The 18,792-nt window shown below is 37.0% G+C and overlaps 1 protein-coding gene across 7 annotated transcripts in view; it reads right to left on the minus strand.

Annotated features, from left to right (window-relative positions):
- VRK2 (VRK serine/threonine kinase 2) overlaps window positions 1-18,792 on the minus strand; it is an 89,998-nt gene that overhangs the window by 15,031 nt on the left and 56,175 nt on the right. For all 7 annotated transcript variants that reach the window (XM_045827463.1, XM_045827462.1, XM_045827466.1 and 4 more), the window contains exons 8-11: window positions 16,032-16,164; window positions 7,320-7,440; window positions 4,998-5,056; window positions 1,148-1,314 (exon numbers count right to left, since the gene is read on the minus strand). In XM_045827463.1, coding sequence (XP_045683419.1) covers window positions 1,148-1,314; window positions 4,998-5,056; window positions 7,320-7,440; window positions 16,032-16,164 — 480 coding nt within the window. The remainder of the gene's footprint in view (window positions 1-1,147; window positions 1,315-4,997; window positions 5,057-7,319; window positions 7,441-16,031; window positions 16,165-18,792) is intronic.

The following is an 18,792-nucleotide window of genomic DNA, read 5'->3' on the forward strand; positions in this document are numbered from 1 at the left end:
AAAGGTGACAATCAGGAGATCATGAAAAAATTACATATTCTCACTGGTAGTTAATTAGCCATGCAAAACCTCCTCAAACAGATATTCTCTTCTATTAGGAATGATTACTATGCAGGCCTACAGATGTCAATACCACAGTCATTCAAATACTTCTTTCCCTACTAATTGAAGGTTGTAAAGCTCTGGTGTCAAGGTTTTGCTTCCAAAGAGCTAATTTATGACTAGAAGGATATTTTATGTCTTCAGTTGCAGCAGCTACAAAATTCAGCAAATCAGAACCATCTGTGCACTGATACTTGACTCACCATTCATCTAGCAGCCAATCAGTCACATTAGTTTGCATCCTGCATTCTTGGCTCATGAACACTTGCGATGATCCAAAGTTCACAAGGAATATTAAAAACGAATGGCATCCTGACCCTACCTTATTATACACGCGTGAGGGGAAAAAAGCTGTCCTACCTTTTTTTTTTTTTGCATGTGGATAGTGTCAAGGAGGAAATGGACATTTGGTCCCCTGTCTGGTAATGCTGCTGACAGCTGTCACAGGTTTCCCCCACCATCTTAAAAAATGTTTTGCACTAATTCTTTTGTATTGTTTCAAGTTTAATTCTTTTTTCAACTTCCAACTCTTTTTTTTTTTAATTTGATGTAAGGGTGTCAGTTGGAAGACAGCAGAGTAATGGAGATACAACTTTAAAAATAACTTTTTTTAAAGAATTGTTTATATATTGAAATATCAGCACATAGAAATAATGTTTAATCTAAGATTATTATCATTACCACCAAATCATGGCCAAATGGTATGCAAAAGAAGAAAAAAAATCTAAAGAAAAGCAGCAAATAAAGGCTTTCATGAATAAAGTCAGATTAGCCCTAACCTAGTACTCTCTCTGACCTCTCTCTGATGTCAGTGTTGGCTTCGTACACAACAGAACACGGAACCTACTACTTTTCTGTAAGAAATAATATGTCAAAATCAAGAGAACATTTAATAAGATTTCTTGGAGCTAAGTTAAGGGGAGAGGAATTGAATATAATAAGCAAGAAACCAGGTTGTCAAACTCATTTGAAACCTAAAACAGCCTCGTCTGGAAGAACACTTCACAGAAGGCAAGCATAAGATCCCAGGGACTACGTTACTTACTTTGTGATTGTTTGGAGTATGCATATTTACACTCAGTCCTTCAGCGGAAAATTCCAATGGTCCTAAAGGTATTCCACCTGGGTTCAGAATCTTCTTGAGCATTTGATAGTTTGGCTTTTCATCATAGGCTAAATTATGAGCACATACCAAATACTGGGCTATTTCACCTGTGAAGAATTAAATTTTTTTACATGACGTTAATGATTGGCAAGGGATGTCAGGACCCCAGAATCCCCCAAATCTATTTTTCTCTTATGCACACACCCATCCTGAAGAAACTAAGAGTGAACAATTCAATGAAAAGCACTTTTTAAATGATATCCAAAAATGACTGAAATATACGGTGACCTACAGATTTGACAAGAGAAACTGGTAATATTTTACACATCTTTGTTGGCATTTGTAATTCACTAATCTTCTCAAAGTAAGCAAATTTTTAAAATTATAGTTAGAGATTTTGATTTATGGGGTGGAACTACTAATAACTACCTGAATAATACAATAGATCAAACTTTTTTATGTTGAAGTTTTAAAAATTCAGTTAAAAACAACTATTATTTATTATAAATCTCCTTACTTCAGAGGAAAAAATCATTCCAAATTTTAATCAAGGCTTTGATTCTGAGATTGAAACAGTTCATTTAGAAATGGCCTTGAATTGTATGTGTTCAGCTGTGACAGACTGTGGACTTCTCCAAGCCCCCCTTGCGTCACCCACGCCCAGCCGACCCGGTGTGTCCGTGGTACCGCAGTCCTCCCGACACACCGCAGAGGGATGAGAAGTTGCACCTTTTATTTTGGCTCTACTGTAATCTCCTGCCTAGGACTATAAAGTAACTCCCCCCCGCAAAAAAAAAAATGTATGAACTACAAACTTCTAAATACAAGTAGAATTAGTACCTCAAAGATACAAACAGCAACCTTAAAACAAATGTAGTTTTTGCATTTTTGTTTCTTGAAGGTGCAATCTAAAATCCAGATAAGAGTGATAATACCACATGCTGTTTACAAAAATGGGCATGCTTTTTTTAATATTATGATATCATATCTTTATGGTGACATTTAGATCCTCCACAAACTAGTCTTTACAAGACTCTTCAAAAAAACTTACTACTGACCCAAACACAAGTACTTCTTCCTTTATCCTGGGTAAGAAAATCTGGGAAGCTTGGTGGGCTGGCAGAAGCGACTTCCTAACCTTTCCCTTCCCCTACCTTCATTCAAATGGGGAAATGCAGAGAAACCAGGTTTCACTGCCCATGGGGAAACATTCCAAAAGGAACAGTCGTCATCTGTGTCTCCTCTGGGAAAGTCAGAGAGTGACCGTGATGCGCCATACTGTCCACGGCTATTTTTCTAGGAACATTAAGCTAATGTGACTAAAATGAGAACTCCTGGCTCCAAGGGTTCTTTGTGTGTTTGTTTTGGATACTGTGGCAGTTAGACAACCTAGTTTTTTTCTCTCTAAGGTGTAAGATATATACAACCTGTTATCTAGCATTCGCTCAACCAGGTTTCTGTTAACTAGCAAGTGCTGTGGTTTCATCATATTTATAACTCATGTTTTCAGGAGCCCTATGGGGGCATCCAATTCCTGAAGGGATGATCAAGGAAAAAAAGGTTAGATTACAGTCACTGCTATTTTAATATAAATATTCTATTGTTCTTTGGGCCTTTCAAGATCGGTAAGCCAAGTTTGGTTGATATATTGCAATTCGATTAACCAAAATATCCCAAACGGAGAGCAGAGCTGAACATGTTGGGGACGCTTTCCACAAGTCACTGCTGGAAGACAATGGAAGGCTCGCACTCCCCCAACTGAGGGCAGCGATCCTGCAGCACCTTCACAGGCCTGGGGCTTGAAAAAACAAGGGCCCCATGGGGAAGGAGAGGGAGAAAAAGGAAAGAGCCACCAGTGTTACAAATTTATTATTGTAAACTTGAAGGTTAGGCTGTTGGGATGGAGTATGGGTTTCCATGTTAGCCTTTCAAGATCTTGGCTGCTTATTTTAAATACATTTTTTAATTTGCTAGCACATTTCCAGAGCTATAAAACTAAATACTTTGACTACTATGCAATCATGATATTCTTCAATTATCTGCTTTTTAAGTTAGTGAAATATTAACTATCATTTCAAGAGACAGAAACTTTTGAGACTACTATTATTATACTGAGTTGGGCCTGCACACTGTCAACTTCCTGGCTTTTTTATAAAATGTTTTAGTAATAAACCTTTTTGCAAATCAGTAGAATTTTCCTGCTCACAATACCCATTCTCCTAAGCATAACTGACAAAATTAAGAGACCTTCAGTTACTATTAAAGGTTCAATGTTTTGTGCTTTAAAAAAAGAAGTCTGCATTTTATAAAATAATACTATAGACTCAAATGGTTTGTGCTGAACAAGAGGAACCTGGCACTCCTCCCACGATTTCCCGTATCACTCCTCTCTTCTCTTACCCTAGCTCTAGGGCGAGAAGTGTCACAGAATGCACACTGGCCTGCAGGCATTTGTCTTGTATGACCCAAGACATCTGGGCTTGCTTTTCTAACCCGAAACTGAACAGTTACCTTTTGTGCAAGAGGGACAGGAAAGGGAAAGAAGTTATACAATTAAAAACAAATTCTGACATCTCCCTAGCTCTCTTTTTTTGCTGTCTTGTTGAGTAAAACATAAACTATATAGCTCGGTAAAAATGCCAATAAGAATATTAGTCAAAACAGAATATTGGCCTATGGACCAAGTTACTCAGTGCAGTTACAAAAAAATGCAGTGCTTCCATCTTTCCACCATCCTCCCAAATGGGAACATACTACTGTCCGCCCCGCTCCATCAGAAGAAAAGGGACAGCAGGACATGGGGAGGCAGACTTAGGATCTTAGGGAATGGGAAAGGGAAAGCAGTTCTGGTTTGTTCTTGTTTCCTACGAAAATGAACAGTTTGGTTTCTTGTCAGAGAAGGGCTATAAATATAAGTTTAAGATGCTTTAACTCTTTTAAACTCTCAGATGGGAACTGACACTATTTGACCTTAGCTAGAGGGTCAGTGTTCCTATTCACTTTCATAAGTCAGCTAAAAGCTAGCTTTGAGATTGGCCAATATAAATAGAGAACAAGATTCACTCTGCTTGTCTGTCGGAGGAAAAGCAAGCGTGACAGCCAAAGGGGGGCTCTTCTCCATAAGACAACGTAACGCAGTTGTTACACTGGTGCCCACCGTGCCCAGCATGTACTGAAAACAACAGGCACTTCGGTAGTTCTCAATTGACTTATTATTCTTACTAATAATACTGTCAATTAAGTAATTCCAGAAATGGTCTATACTAACTTGAAAGGGAAAACCATTCAATGAAGCACACCTTCAAAGCCCAACACCATATATGCCTTTGCCAGTTCAAAACTCTGGTGCTGTGACCCAGGGTCTAAATAGCATGCAAGTGTTTTATGATTTTTTTTTTCATTACTGATTGTAAGTGGTCTTTTCTTAGATCAGCATTATCTTCTTTCAACAATATATGGAGAAAGGAAGATAGAAAGTCAACTCTAGAAATACCACATAAAGCTGACTATTTAACCTAGGCATGATTCCCATAAACTGTATCTAAAGAAAAAACCCCAGTAGGCAGAGCCCAGAAAGCTGTCTAAGTATTTTTATGCAGTGTTCTTTCATTCTAATGTCAAGAAGGATCTAACCAGTCCCTGCTCTAGCAACCTATGTGTAACCCTGAGGAGGTTCCTCCCATGCCTGTGGAACGGGAGGGGGTAGATTAAACAGCTACAAAACGAGAGTGACAAATGTGGTGACCGGCAAAGCACATTGGAGAAGGTCGAAGTTATCATCCAGACTTACAGCAACTGCTTCTGGAAGGAGCCCATTTAAACACTGACTCGGGGAGCTCATCCAACAGACTGAAACAAAACAGAGGAACACACAATGACTTTGTTTGCAATCCAGTGATCCACCGTCCTGATTAGAAAGCAAAACTCAAATTCTGTGTTGGTGAATCGCCAATACCTTGACTTTTAGTCCTTTTTTCACCCACTGGCAATGCTAAGATGGAAAGCAGGGATGGGGAAGGTCCCCCAGTTCTCAGTGACCAATTTTATATCAGTCACCTAAAACTAAATAATAAATGCTTTAATTCAAGTTTACATGTGTAAAACGTAGAATGTAAAAGTAGCAATATCTATCATCATTTTTTCTTAAAAACATACACAAATACATAGAAAAACTGTGTCTGGATTTTAAGAGCATTTTTCCTCCAGCACCTACCATTGGGCAGTGTTTCATGCTACCCTATGATGAAACAGGTTAACAAGAAGTATCCAAAAGACAAAACAAAAAAGCCCCATTATTCTATCAATTTTTAGTGTTTTACATGGAACAAGTACAACTCTCTTAAATTGCTTCAGCCACAAATGCATAAACAGTCAACTAAAATCACTAGTATGAATGTCTGAGTCACAAACCCCAGCGCAGGCAGAACGGCAACAAGAAATGCTCTGATCTAGTATCACCCCACGTCAGGAAGATAAAGGGCACGAGGGAGATCAGTGTCGTGGCTGAACATGCAAACACGCCCTGACGGGAAATTCAGTGTTATGCCTTCTCAGCAAGTTGAATGAATTATAATTATGTATTACACACTATAAGAAGTTTGAAAATGTCTACAGTTTACCTTAATTGTACATTTCATAATATATTAGCTTTACTGACCTATAGGTTTTTACTAGTAATCAAATCAAACTGAAGATATTAACATATGTAAGGATCCCCGAAATGTAAAGAGATTATATTTATTAGCAGTATAGAGTATTATTTTATATGATCCCCTATTATTATATTTGAATATACACATAGGCATATTAAAGATATCAACAATGAATGCATCAATATATGCATATTGATAAAAAATCTAAAATCATATTGGTAAATCTTAGGAGAAAAACACACATATAATCATTAGAATTAAAATGCTAATCTTTGAATAAAGTACATTATTCAAGTTCAGTAAACTGAGGTGGAAAATTGAACACTGAGACTACTCACACATGCCCATCACTGTGCTTTGACTTGACCCGTATATTGAAAAATGTCAGTTCCATGGGGGTTAATATGGACACATCGATCACTGCAGTAAATAACTGATTAGATGGTTCTAATATTGACTTATATAAATGTGTTCATTTTGGGTGAGGGACTGGGATGATCTACATTCCAAGTGGAGAAATATTTCATATAATATTCAGTATGTCAGTATTTACAAATGCAATCTGTACCATTCTGCATCTGCAGGCTAGCTTTCCTCTCGATTGAGAACCAATGCCACACTGAATTTGAAGATTAATTTCTCTGAATCAGCTGCCCCTTTTGTAAACTTCTGTTGTAACATGCCCTATTTAAAACATAGCTGCCTTTTCCAGTTGTGATATTGTATCTGTGGATAACTACTGTTGAGCATCTATTGCTATATAATAAAAAAATAGCTATGGTGTGCTACATGCAATTGACTTTTTCTTAGGCCTGATCAGTGAGAAAGCAGTAAAAGAGTAACACGCCCTGTTCTCGGTCTGACCTAATTTTCATGCTAACACATTCTAGCTGAGAAAAATGGAATGTGAAATATTAAAAATGTTTATATGGCTCACAAGATTATCTTTCCTATAAACACCTCATATAAAATTTTAGTTTGTTTCTCCTCTCAGAAACAAAATATACTCCCTTCAAGACACAGGGTTAAAAAAAAGAGCCATGTTATTCTCACTCGAAAAGTATAGGCCGTTTGTCCCATTCCACATTGCTGCTTTGCACATTTAATATCAGTCAAACCGAGCTCAGACTACCTACCTACACTTACACAATGCTAATTTGAAAATACTCCTTGAAAATACCACCACCTAGAATCTAAGCTTTGGAAAACACCATGTAAAGGAACAACTATTTAGCTTTATAGTTTTTATTACAACTCACATACATGTGATTTCATAGTTGTTATCTTAATGAGTTTTATGTCTGTAAGCTGTTCATTTTGGTAAATACTGTTTTTCAAATTTAAGAAATGTGCTTTGGTTATCACGTTGGGTACACGGTGCCTTCCCTGGGATACTAACTCCCTGTAACGGATGCCCTCAGACCTGCTGCCGCACATGGTGGAACACTGAAACTCTTTACTTTGTTTTAGCAGTCTGCACAGCCACAGGGTCCCACAGGCACGCTTCCCAGGGTAGTCTCCCGCACAGCCACCGGAGCAGGCAGTAGCCGAGGACTTCAAGGTCACTCCGTCTGGACAGGGCTGTAGGAGTAAGCATTACGAGAAAAAGATGAGGGATAAGCAAGTTTTGAGAAACACAGAAATCACTGATTTCACGACTATTGATGAAATATGAAAAAGCCAAATGGGCAACGTGTTTTGTTTGTTCAGCTGGAGTAAAACTTAGGAGCAAAGCGTTTGGCTCCAGTCCACAGACAGGCAGTGACTTGTTGCTGTTGAAAGTAAGGGTCAGTTTCCTCACCTCCTCCAACTTCATCCTTCCTTAGTCTAGCCTGTCACATGAACTTGATCTCCATGGCCTCTGACATGATCCAGACAACCCATAACCTGGCACCAACACTTTCTCAAAGAGCCAAGCAGTAAAACAAAGAAATAAATGTCTGCAGCTAAATTGCTAACATATGTTCCAGGAAGCCCACGGGGTCCGCATTGGTCATGCAGAGACCCTGTGAGTGCAGACTAAACACTGATGGCCTTTTCTGCTCCGCTCACACTGGCAGCATCTGAAGGTGGAAGAATATGACAAAACTGCCATCTAGTGTGCGGGACTAAAACACAGGTCTCTCTTAAGATATTTTTTAATTAATGAAAGTATGGGATAAAATATGCCTCCTATTTTGGGTACAGGGTTTTAAACTTTTACAGATACTAATTTTAGATATAGACAGTGCTGCACTAAGGTTCTGATCAAACACCCTGAACAGGAACTGGCAGGATGAGGCAACGGTGTGCCTGGGAGTGTGGGCAGAGGGGGTGGGAAGTCGATTCTGAAGCCAAAGAGAGGCTTTCAGCATTTACAAGATGGTTTTTCATATAAAATGCAGTGAAATAACATTTTCAGGCCACTGCAAATATCCTTTAGATCAAACTACTAAATTCTATAGACTGATTCCATCATAATTTTATTTTTTTAAAGTGCTTTATTCCAAAAGATGGGCAATGAAATCTAAGGAACATGCCAAATATAACAAATATTATTGAAGTAATAATTAAAACATGAACAAAATCCCACAAAATAAACTCACTTTTATAACCATTCCAAATTGTTACAAGACAATAGGCTGATATTCACGTTTCTACCATCATTTGAATGCTCATCCATGCAGGGATATGCAGCCTCCTAAGTGTCATCTGTGGCTGTTACATGTGCTGTGAGCAGGGATCCTGTTTTGTTATCTTTCATTAAACAAAGTCCAATACGCCGCTCAGTCAACTTAGTTTTTATTTTAAAAAGTTACCAGAGAACAAAGCTCCTAGCACGTCACAACTACTTTGGTTACCATACATGAGTTATTATAAAAGCAGAAGACAAAATTAGCCCTTACACACACTCCATCTTAACTGCTATTAGAGTATTGGCTTATTAAAGGCCCTTCAGTCCGGCAGAACGCTCCAGTCCCGTGGGGGCCGTTTAGTCTCTGCACAGGCTTCCACGATGTCCTAATGCAAGTGCTGGCTCTCGTATGGAAATAAAAACACGATCGCTAGCACACTGTTTGGGAGTGATTTCTTCAGTAATAAATCTCCCATTAATAATGGAATGGTTCCGTTTGTACAGATGTGCTCACAAGTCCCTTTTCCACTGTGGCAATTCCTGATTAGCACCACTTAAGAAAATTCACATCCTCTAATTTTCAAAAAATTCTATTCTGGCACCTGTTTGGATGACACAGGCCTCACACTAGAGGCTCTCTGAGGAAAAACAATCAAGAATTAAAATGGAATGAACCCTCCCAGTCACTTCCCCCCACCCTCCAACTGAGGGATTAATTGATAGGAAGCTGCCGTAATGACAAGTCATTTAGATTTCTGAAGCCAATCTTTTGGAAACTGGTCTTCATTTGAAACAGCCCTTTGAGAGTTAACTTTCCTTCACTATTATGGTTTCGTCTTATCTAATTAAAATACATGATCACATTTTCAACTTTTTACTTATTTTCTTTTACTGTATATACACATTAATAACTATGATTAGGCAAGAGTTTTACCACTGTTTCCATTAAGTTCAATAGAAAATACGTGTGATGTTTTAAAACATCCTACAGTTACTCTTTTCCACCATGAAAGGGTAAGACAGGTGTACTAAAAGTGTTTCTAAATACGTATGCTGCCTGAAATTCCCTCCTAGAAAAACAAATTAAAAGTTTGATGTATTTTAGTGAAGTCAAATGCTAAGATTCTACCTACAGTGATGTCTTCTTTCCATCTGCTGTACACAGAAAAGTGATTTTAATGCCTGTTAATTTAATTAAAATTAAATACTCTAGACAATATGTAAATAACACAATGAATTGACCCTATATATCTTTAATTGACTTTAAAGTACATCAAAATATAAAGACATTAAAAATAATAATTATTGAATCTAGGAAATGAATATTTTGATATTTACTACATTATTCTAGGTATTTCCTTTGTATTTCAAAAGAAATAAAATGCCGAAAGTAAAAACAAGAGTTGATTATAGTTGAAGAGGATTATTAATGTCTAACTATAAAAAATATTTTTTTTAAATTTGAAGGCTGAAATATATTATGGATTCTTTTATTTCTGTATAATTTGTATTCCTTTGTTCATTTACTTTTTATTTTATTGTTTTTTCCCATCACCACTGACCCCCCACGCCCTCCCCCACCCTCGCCCACCCCCTCCCCCCACAATCGCCACACTGTAACACAGGGTTCTTCAGTTACATGTGATGGTTAATACAATCACTAATGGTATGTTTTAGTTATTAATATTTTTCTTCTATACTCTCTTGTTAGTTTCTAAATACAATTTAGCATCTAACTTTTATTTAGCTTATTAATACGGAGCAAGGTGAATGACTCTTTTCATGGAAAGCCTATGTTGTTCTCGACTGCTCAATGTTTCTAAATTGTATGGGATCACCAGGAGTAACAACAATTGAAAAAAAAAAGGCATGGGGTGGGAGGGAACTTGAGTGCTATTTCACTAGCAAGCAGATTACAGAAACAATTGACACTGAAATGCATCATTAAAATAAAAATAACTAGCCCTGGCTGGCGTAGCTCAGTGGATTGAGCGCAGGCTGAGAACCAAAGTGCCGCAGGTTCGATTCCCAGCCAGGGTACATTCCCAGCCTGGGTTGAAAATAATAATAATAATAACTGATGTGCTTTATGGAGCTGCTGCTGTGCCAGACACTCTAACTACTTTTACATTATTTCATTTAATTATCCTAATAGCAGAAGGTAAGTATTATTAACCCTGTTGACAAATAAGAAAACAGAGGCTCAGAGAAGTTAAATAACTTGCTCAATATCACAGACAAAAACCGACACAGCTCTGCACTGAAATCCATCTTTCATATCCAAAGCCCACACTTGATCAAATAATTACTTTGCCTCCATCATTACTTTTAACACCATTCAAACAACATTACACATACCACTTCTATAGTTAGGGAATTATTTGCAGCAGTATTTTAATTTAAAATATCAAAAGATATACTGACTCAAAGAGAGTTCTTTTGGTAAGGAATAAACAAGCAGCAGATCCTGAGGTCCAACCTGTACCATTAAGAAATTTTTTTATGCAACTATCCTTTCAAGATACTGTTTCTTTCAAACTACTTCATTCTGATGAAGAAGGGTGTCTAGTTAAAATGTTAATTCACAAAGTGTTAAACCATCCTCTAAAGTTGGTACAAGAACTACAGAGGGGCTACCTTAGAGAACTAGTCCTTATTCTAAAAACAAACCGGTGTGAAATCATCTGGGCCCAATTCATCAAATGAAATGAAAGAGACTGGAAGAAAAAGAAAAGTGCACGTGTTAATCCCAAAATGGGTCTGATTATTTGCCTAAAGTTTTTTCTGTTTAGTTTTATTTGTAATACAGAGTAATGTTATGAAGTGTGAACAAAAACAAGTTTGGTAGAAAATAATAAAGTGAACTTGAAAACTTCTGCCCGAAGCAGACAGAGTTTAAATGTCCTAAATACTAGCTTACACGCTCAGAAATGACAATAAGAAAGCAGAACATGTCTGAGTAAGACACTCACCTGACCAAGCAAAGGGGACTATATGCAAAACAAATTTGACTTCAGTTTTATTTTTCTAACTAGTAACCTATGTTAGTATTTTGTAAATTCAGATGTGTAAAATGCTGGGAAATGCTATAGTGGCAATAAATTTTTGCAAATTCAAAAAGGTTACTAGAAAAAAAGAATGCAGTGCATGACATTGCAAATAAAATATTAAATCGAGGTCTCTTATTTTTTCTGTACCTTTTAAATTCTAAGCCTTAGTTTTGTTTTGGGGGGTGTTTCTGAAACACTATAGTGAAGGCTTAGGAAAAGTTAATTCAATAGAGCAAAGGTAAAGGTATCTTACTTTTGGCCAATGTGTATTCTTAACCCAGCCAAACAGTTCCACCTATGTTATGACTTTAAAAGTCATGTCTAAATGTCAAAATTGGGCCCTGGCTGCTGTGGCTCAGTGGACTGAGCACAGGCTGCAAATCAAAGGGTCACCGAACAGATTCCCAGTCAGGGCACATGTCTGGGTTGCGGGCCAGGTCCTCAGTTGGGGAGTGTGTGAGAGGCAACCACACATTGATGCTTCTCTCCCTTTCTTTCTCCATCCCATCCCTCTCTCTAAAAATAAATAAAATCTTTAATAAAAAAAGTCAAAATTGGGTCATGCCATGGAGAAGAAATAGTATCCCCATTATTGTTTAGAAACACATCAACCAAATACTATTTATAGCAATCAAATTTACCTAAAAATAGAAATCAACAGTATTTTTTTTCTGATTACTAATAGATCCAGCAGAGCATATCAATACTTTGATGGTTTTCCTTGACATCTTATCTTTGAAAATGGGTTCCTTTTTTGAATCATTGTTTAAGAGGATAAATTTTGTGTAAACCATGTCACTTCCCCAAGTTTGGTAACATGAAAATACATTCTCAGTTTATTTCACATATATTTTGTAAGTTGGAGTGCTAAATTAGAGTGAAATGAAACCATGCAAGAAATAACACAAGTCTTGGATTTTATATATGATAGCAATTGGCAAAAATAAAAAAAGTATGTACTATATCTTTCCCTGATACTGAATATATTACATAAATAAACAGACATTTAAAATGCAATTTAGACATCATATTTTATGGTCATCAATGATGTCAAATTGAAACAGGTATTATACACTCAATGTACAGGTCTAAAGTATTTAAAAAAGCTCAATATGTTAAATGCAGTATATCTCTAGAGAAATTAGGTATTGACTGCATGCCTCAGTGAGTAGAAAAATCTACAAAAATCCATACCACACATTGATCCAAATATTGCTTTTTTAACATTACAAAGAATGTAACAAATTTTAAAATAGTATATTTGACACAGATATAATTCTCTTTAATTATTAGGCAATGAGCCCAATATATGTCAATATTTATACATGTTAGTTTTTATGAAGAATAAAAAATTAATAATAAAAGGGATAAGCCCAACATACATTACCCTAATTTTACACTAAATGAAGAACTTCAGCCACTGAGAAAATACCTTTGGGCCACACAAGAAAATTAAGTTTGAAAGAGTAACTGCAATTTTTAAAAAAACATTTAGATAAATGTGTGCGTGATAGTTCCAGGAATATTTATCCATTCTGTCAATCTAGCCATCCATTTCCATATATCTCTTTGGTTTGTAATAATACAAGTAATCCTGCTTTTACTTAAACTAGAAAATGCTTAGGTGAAACTGCCGATTGGCACCTTATACAATCTCCATCATAAAACCAACTAATCCACAGAAAAAATGAGAGTTAGCTATGGTTTATGAATAACCATGACAAAAAGGGCAGAGACCAGAGAGTCTGATCAGGTGAACAGTCTCTGTGAAATGGCTAATTCGTAAACCGTTTTCACACTGTGGCCTGAATACTCACTGCCCCGGGCTTGACGGGACACACACACCCCTGACACACACCAACTGCCTCGACAACCACAGGGTCCATTTCCAAGTGACAACTTGCTTTGTTCTTTATCTTTTCCTTTGCATTATCTTTCTAAGTATTTTTTTGATCTCTTAGTTGTACTGGTATAGAAAGGATTTTTCTAAGATTAAACTACATAGTGACTGGACTGAAAGTAAACATAAATATTTATGAATCTGACCTTCTGCATTAACCTACAGGATTTGAGGCCCTGCTTATTCTGGTTCCTAGATATGGCTAAATAATTATTTCATTTCTAGCAAAAATCTAAAGTGGAATGTTTTATTTTGGAAAAGTAAATGCAAAATATTAGGAACGAGTTCAAACATCTGAGGATATAAAACCCTTTATTTTATATACCATACTAAAACTGCATATTAAAACTTGAGTGTGTGTGTGTGTATATATATATATATGGTTATATATATACATGCAGCTGTGTATGTTTGCATATATTTATGTATATCTATATATAGATACAGATATGCCTATAAGTTTAGTACATATTCTATTGTAAATGCATTAAAGAAATCTTTATAGGAATCCTATGAAACCTATAAAAATGAATATTTACTCCAGCATATAACTTTCCAACAAATACCAAAAATTTGTAAGATATGCTCTTCCCTGAGTAGTCCTCCTGGGATGAAATATTTTCCTACCATCATTTTCAGTTCAATATTCTCCTCTGAAGACGGAGCATGGTGAAATTTGTACTACTCATTACATGTATTATTACTTAGGGGAGAAACAACTTAAATGGACTATAGAATAAAAATTTGTTCAAATCTTTATGAAGATAGCACAAACACTGCCCTAAACTATGGAATAATTGGAGAGGACTTTCAGAATTACCACAGTTCAATCGCTGACCAGACCAACAAGTAAAAGCTCTTCTTCCCACTCAACAATCACACTGGTTTCTTAGCTGTTTTAATGGTCAGTACCACAGTGTATCAGGATTAGATCTACCAGCTGAAACAAGTGGCCCAACTATAAGTTAACATAACCAGACAAATGCTTAAGAATCTGTAATTTCCAGTTATCCCACTAACAAAAAAGTACTCCCAGGTTTATGAAAGTTCTTTTATACTAATAAATCTGGCAGGAGTGAAGAACAAAAGTCACTGACGGTAAAAGAAGTTTAAATCGAACAAGAACCCTGTATCAATGAGCATTTGATTCCTACATTTCTAACTTAATTAAACCCATGTCCCGTTTATATCTTTAAATGCTCATTGATTCATTAACAATGTACATGGTGGAAAAACACACACTCTTAACTTGAGTGATCATTACTTTTCTAACCAAACTATTCTTGAAAAGTAATTTAGCAATTTCTTTTACTCTAATCCAAAGTACTAAAGCTAATTTCCATTTTAGAAGATGTAACCCACAAGTCTTCCTGGAAGGAGGAGACACACCTGCACTTATCTCCCTTTGTCACTGGCCTCCTGTAAACCAGGGTGGGTTTTAATTGCTCTGGAAAATTATCGAGACCCTCTACATTACATGGCCAATGGTCCTTTTAATAGGAAAAGCAATAATATTACCGTTGTTTGCACCAAGTAAAACTCGTTAGAAAGACTCCATTTAGGGTAACAGTTCAACAGTCATTAACAAGTACAAATGTCCAACTGCCTTTTAGTGAGAATGTGATTCTTTCAATGCTGTTTAAAATTATTTGTATAGTTTAGCATGTTTGAAAACACTTTTATAAACAAAGTTTAAAAAATATAATTTTGAAAACCAAAGTTTTTCAATAATCACCCTTTTTTTTTTACTAGCATAACATTAGAATTGACTTTTTGTCTTGCTGACAGAGCAACTAAAAAAGTACAGTTGCATTGACCATATTGATTGGGAACAAAGCAACCATCAGTGGGACTCCGTGCCATATATTTTCAATATTGACCTCCCACTTCCTTTTCCATGGCTTTCTGGGTCGGCTATTGGATTTGGACTGCAGTGTAATAAACAGCTAAGGTTTAATTAATGGTAAATGAATACAAGACATAGGTTATGACTTTAACTAATTAGGGAATTGTTGAATTAAGTCTGCCTTGGAATGCAAGGCAGTACAATCAATATCCAATAAAAGGACTATGTATGTAATTTACCTGCAAATGTGTTTCCAATACCATCAAAGTGAGTTTAAATAAGTAAGATATATGAAAAGAGACTAGGAGAGATTTCCACAAGTTAACACTTCATAGTTTCAGAAAAGATTGTCTTCGTGTTGAGAGGTGGCATCTCCCAAGGCTCTGATAAGGGCACAATGAAAAACAGGAGCAAGTCTTCACGTGCACGCCTTTGCCAAACCTCTGATGTTCACTACAGCAGAAAAATCCAGTTGCTGACCTCCAAGTTGAACCTACACAAACTAGTAATTTCCTGTCCCAAATGAGCATCAAACTTTGCTTTCTTGACACCCTTTTTGCTTTTTTTCACTCGCCACAGTCTGTACCTCCCCCACGTTAACACAAATATTCACTGACACACAGGAATTCACTCCTTTTGATAAAAATCTCACCAGTGCTCTTACTCGTCAAAGGGACTATGCAAAGGTCATTTCATGGAGTCCTGTTACTCTTTTAACTATTCTTGTGAAATAAAAATAAGAAAAAGAAAAGAGAAACTTACCTACTCCCTTGTGGGCATCCAAGCTAGTAAACTCCATCGTCCCATTATGGCCTTTCCTAGGGTTTTCCTGATACTGTTTGTGGTTCCCACTGGGACAATATCTGTAGGCAAGTCCATAATCTGCAAGATAAACCTGGAAGACATGAATGGACAAATGAATAATGCCTTTGTCCTCTCAAAATATAGCCTTTATAATTAAGTCTTAAGAAACTGTTAGGTTAAGAGCAGCCCTAGATCTTCATTTTATTAAACCAAATGGTGCCTTAGGATAAAATATATACAGCTGGGGGCCATAACTACTAACTTCCCAAGCTAAAGCCTTACTTCATCACAGGCATATCGTGTTTCTGAGTTGACTTAGATTTTCAGTCTTTTTATTTTCCTCCCAAATTCCCTTCCCTCCAAGTGGGTATCTAGACATCTATAAACCACGTCTCTTTATCTGTATTCATACAGCCTATGAGGCTCTGCCTTTTCTTGTAACCCCCTCCCAGTAACATGGAATTGTTTCAAGCACAGAGAGGGAGATGAGAACAAACAATGGGAAAATACAAACCAAAAGTTACAGGAGCCCCCATTAACAGGAAGTATAAAAATAGTGAAGAGACTGTAAGAGGTAATGACAGAAGCACGTTGTCTGCATTTAAGAATGGAACATCAGCGCAGTACTTCGACCTCTCAGACAGGTCCATGCCGTCACTGTTATCTTTGTAAGTCAGTCGGAATTGCACAGAGGGTTTCCAAACAGAATATAAGCTGTTAAAAGTCAGAAGGCAATCCAGGTGAGTCTCTCTCTGATTGCTTCGGAGGAGGAGGAGGAAGAAGCAGTGTCACAGAGAAAGCATACACTGATTGGGGGCGCTGCTCTGCCTAGACGCTTATTCTGACGCACAGTCACAGTGCAGCAGTTCCCAATTATATGCTACCATGCTCCCTCCCCAAATGAAAGCAGTTTCAACTTTTAAAATGTGTTGTTTCATACATATTTCTTTAAAATTTAGAGATTGAGACATTTCATGATGTAGCTACAAAACAACAGAGTAGTATTGAAAGACAACTTGCATTTTAAAATATCTATTAAAAGAAAATTTAGTATTTAAATGTTAGTTTAAGTTTTTGCTTTTAGGAAAGCCTAAGTAGGAGGTGTTTTGAACTTCAAAATATAAACAGCACAGAGTTTTTTCTTCATTTGCTGCAGAACACAGCTTGCTAGCGTGTCTGCAAACACAGCATAGCAGCTCTGCCTCTCCTGCACACAGGTGCTGTTTCTCAGCACGGTCTCAGCAGTAACTGATCCCTGCGCCCTACAGCAATCGACTTCAGGGCCAGGTGCGTAACTGGATTCCTGCTTTCACTATTTATGATGCATTTTTTATCTTTATCTATTTAAAAAACTAGATAGATTTCACTTTACAAAGTAGATCCCAGAAATGTACATATGGGTAATTTAGCAAACAGAAACATATAGTAAGTACACTAAAGAAGTGGAAGGTGGAAGGAAGGGAGGGAGGGAGGGAGGGAAAGGGAAGGAGAGAAAGGAAGGAACGAAGGAAGGAAGGAAGGAAGGAAGGAAGGAAGGAAGGAAGGAAGGAAGGAAAAAAGCTATCAGGAAGCTTTCTATGTAGTCATTAGCCAAAAAGGTAAGACTGAAACTTCATGGAGTACCTAGTATACCTCAGAGCATGCCAAGACCTTTACATTCATTAACCCATGCCATCCTCATAGGAATCCTGCACGTAGGTACCATAAACTCCACTTTACTCATGCAAACGGAAGCTTAGTGAGATTATATGACTTGCGCAGTAAAATGGAGCCAGAGTTCAGAATTTTCACTCTCGATCATAGTCAAAGGGAAATTGCACTGCACAAGTTAAAAAGACAAGGAAGTTGAAAGACCAAAACTTGGAGATAAGGAATACTTTCTTGAAGAAAGTAGTCAAGACCAGTGCAACTGGGGAGAGAGATTAAACTGGACTCCACTGAAACAAAGGTGGGAATGCTTTTAAACACTGGGAGTGAGCTAGTCAAAAGTAGTACAGGACATTAGGGGAGGCTGGTCAAAGTGGCTCAGTCATCAATGTTTGCTAATTGGTGCTTAGGCTCCTACCTCCTCGTTCAGAGACTGAAGGGATAGGAACACAATGTTTCTTAAAGATTACATTATAATGGAGTGACCCCCAGGTCCTTCAGGTCCTTGAAAAAGGACTTTTCTTTGTTGGGAGGTTTTTATTATTGGTTAAATCTCCTTACTAGTGACTGTTCCGATTTTTTATTTCTTCATGAGTCAATCTTGGTAAGTTGTATGTTTCTAGGAACTGATCTATTTCTCCTAGGTTATCTAATTTGTTGGTATTCAATTGTTCATAGTAGTTTCCTATGATTCTTATTTCTGTGTTATTAGTTGTTATCTCTTCCCTCATTCCTAATTTCATTTATTTGGGTCTTCATTTTCTAATTTTTTTTTAGTTTATGAATATTTTTTATTGATGCTCAACTACAGTTGTCCCCATTATCTCCCCACCACTTTCCCCACCCCACCCACTCTCACCTCCCACACTCAATCCTACCCCCTCATTGTCATTGTCCAAGGGTCCTTCATACATGTTCCTTGATGACCCTTCCCCTTCTTTCCCCCGTTATGCCCTTCCCCCCTCCCCTCTGGTTATTGTCAGTTTGTTCTTTATTTCCATTTTGCTCATTGTTTTTTTTGTTGATTAGGTTTCACTTATAGGTACGATCATATGGTATTTGTCTTTCACCA

This window comes from Phyllostomus hastatus, unplaced genomic scaffold, assembly GCF_019186645.2.
Source record: "Phyllostomus hastatus isolate PE091 unplaced genomic scaffold, TTU_PhHast_1.1 phas_scaffold_78, whole genome shotgun sequence".
Classification (NCBI taxonomy): Eukaryota; Metazoa; Chordata; class Mammalia; order Chiroptera; family Phyllostomidae; genus Phyllostomus; species Phyllostomus hastatus.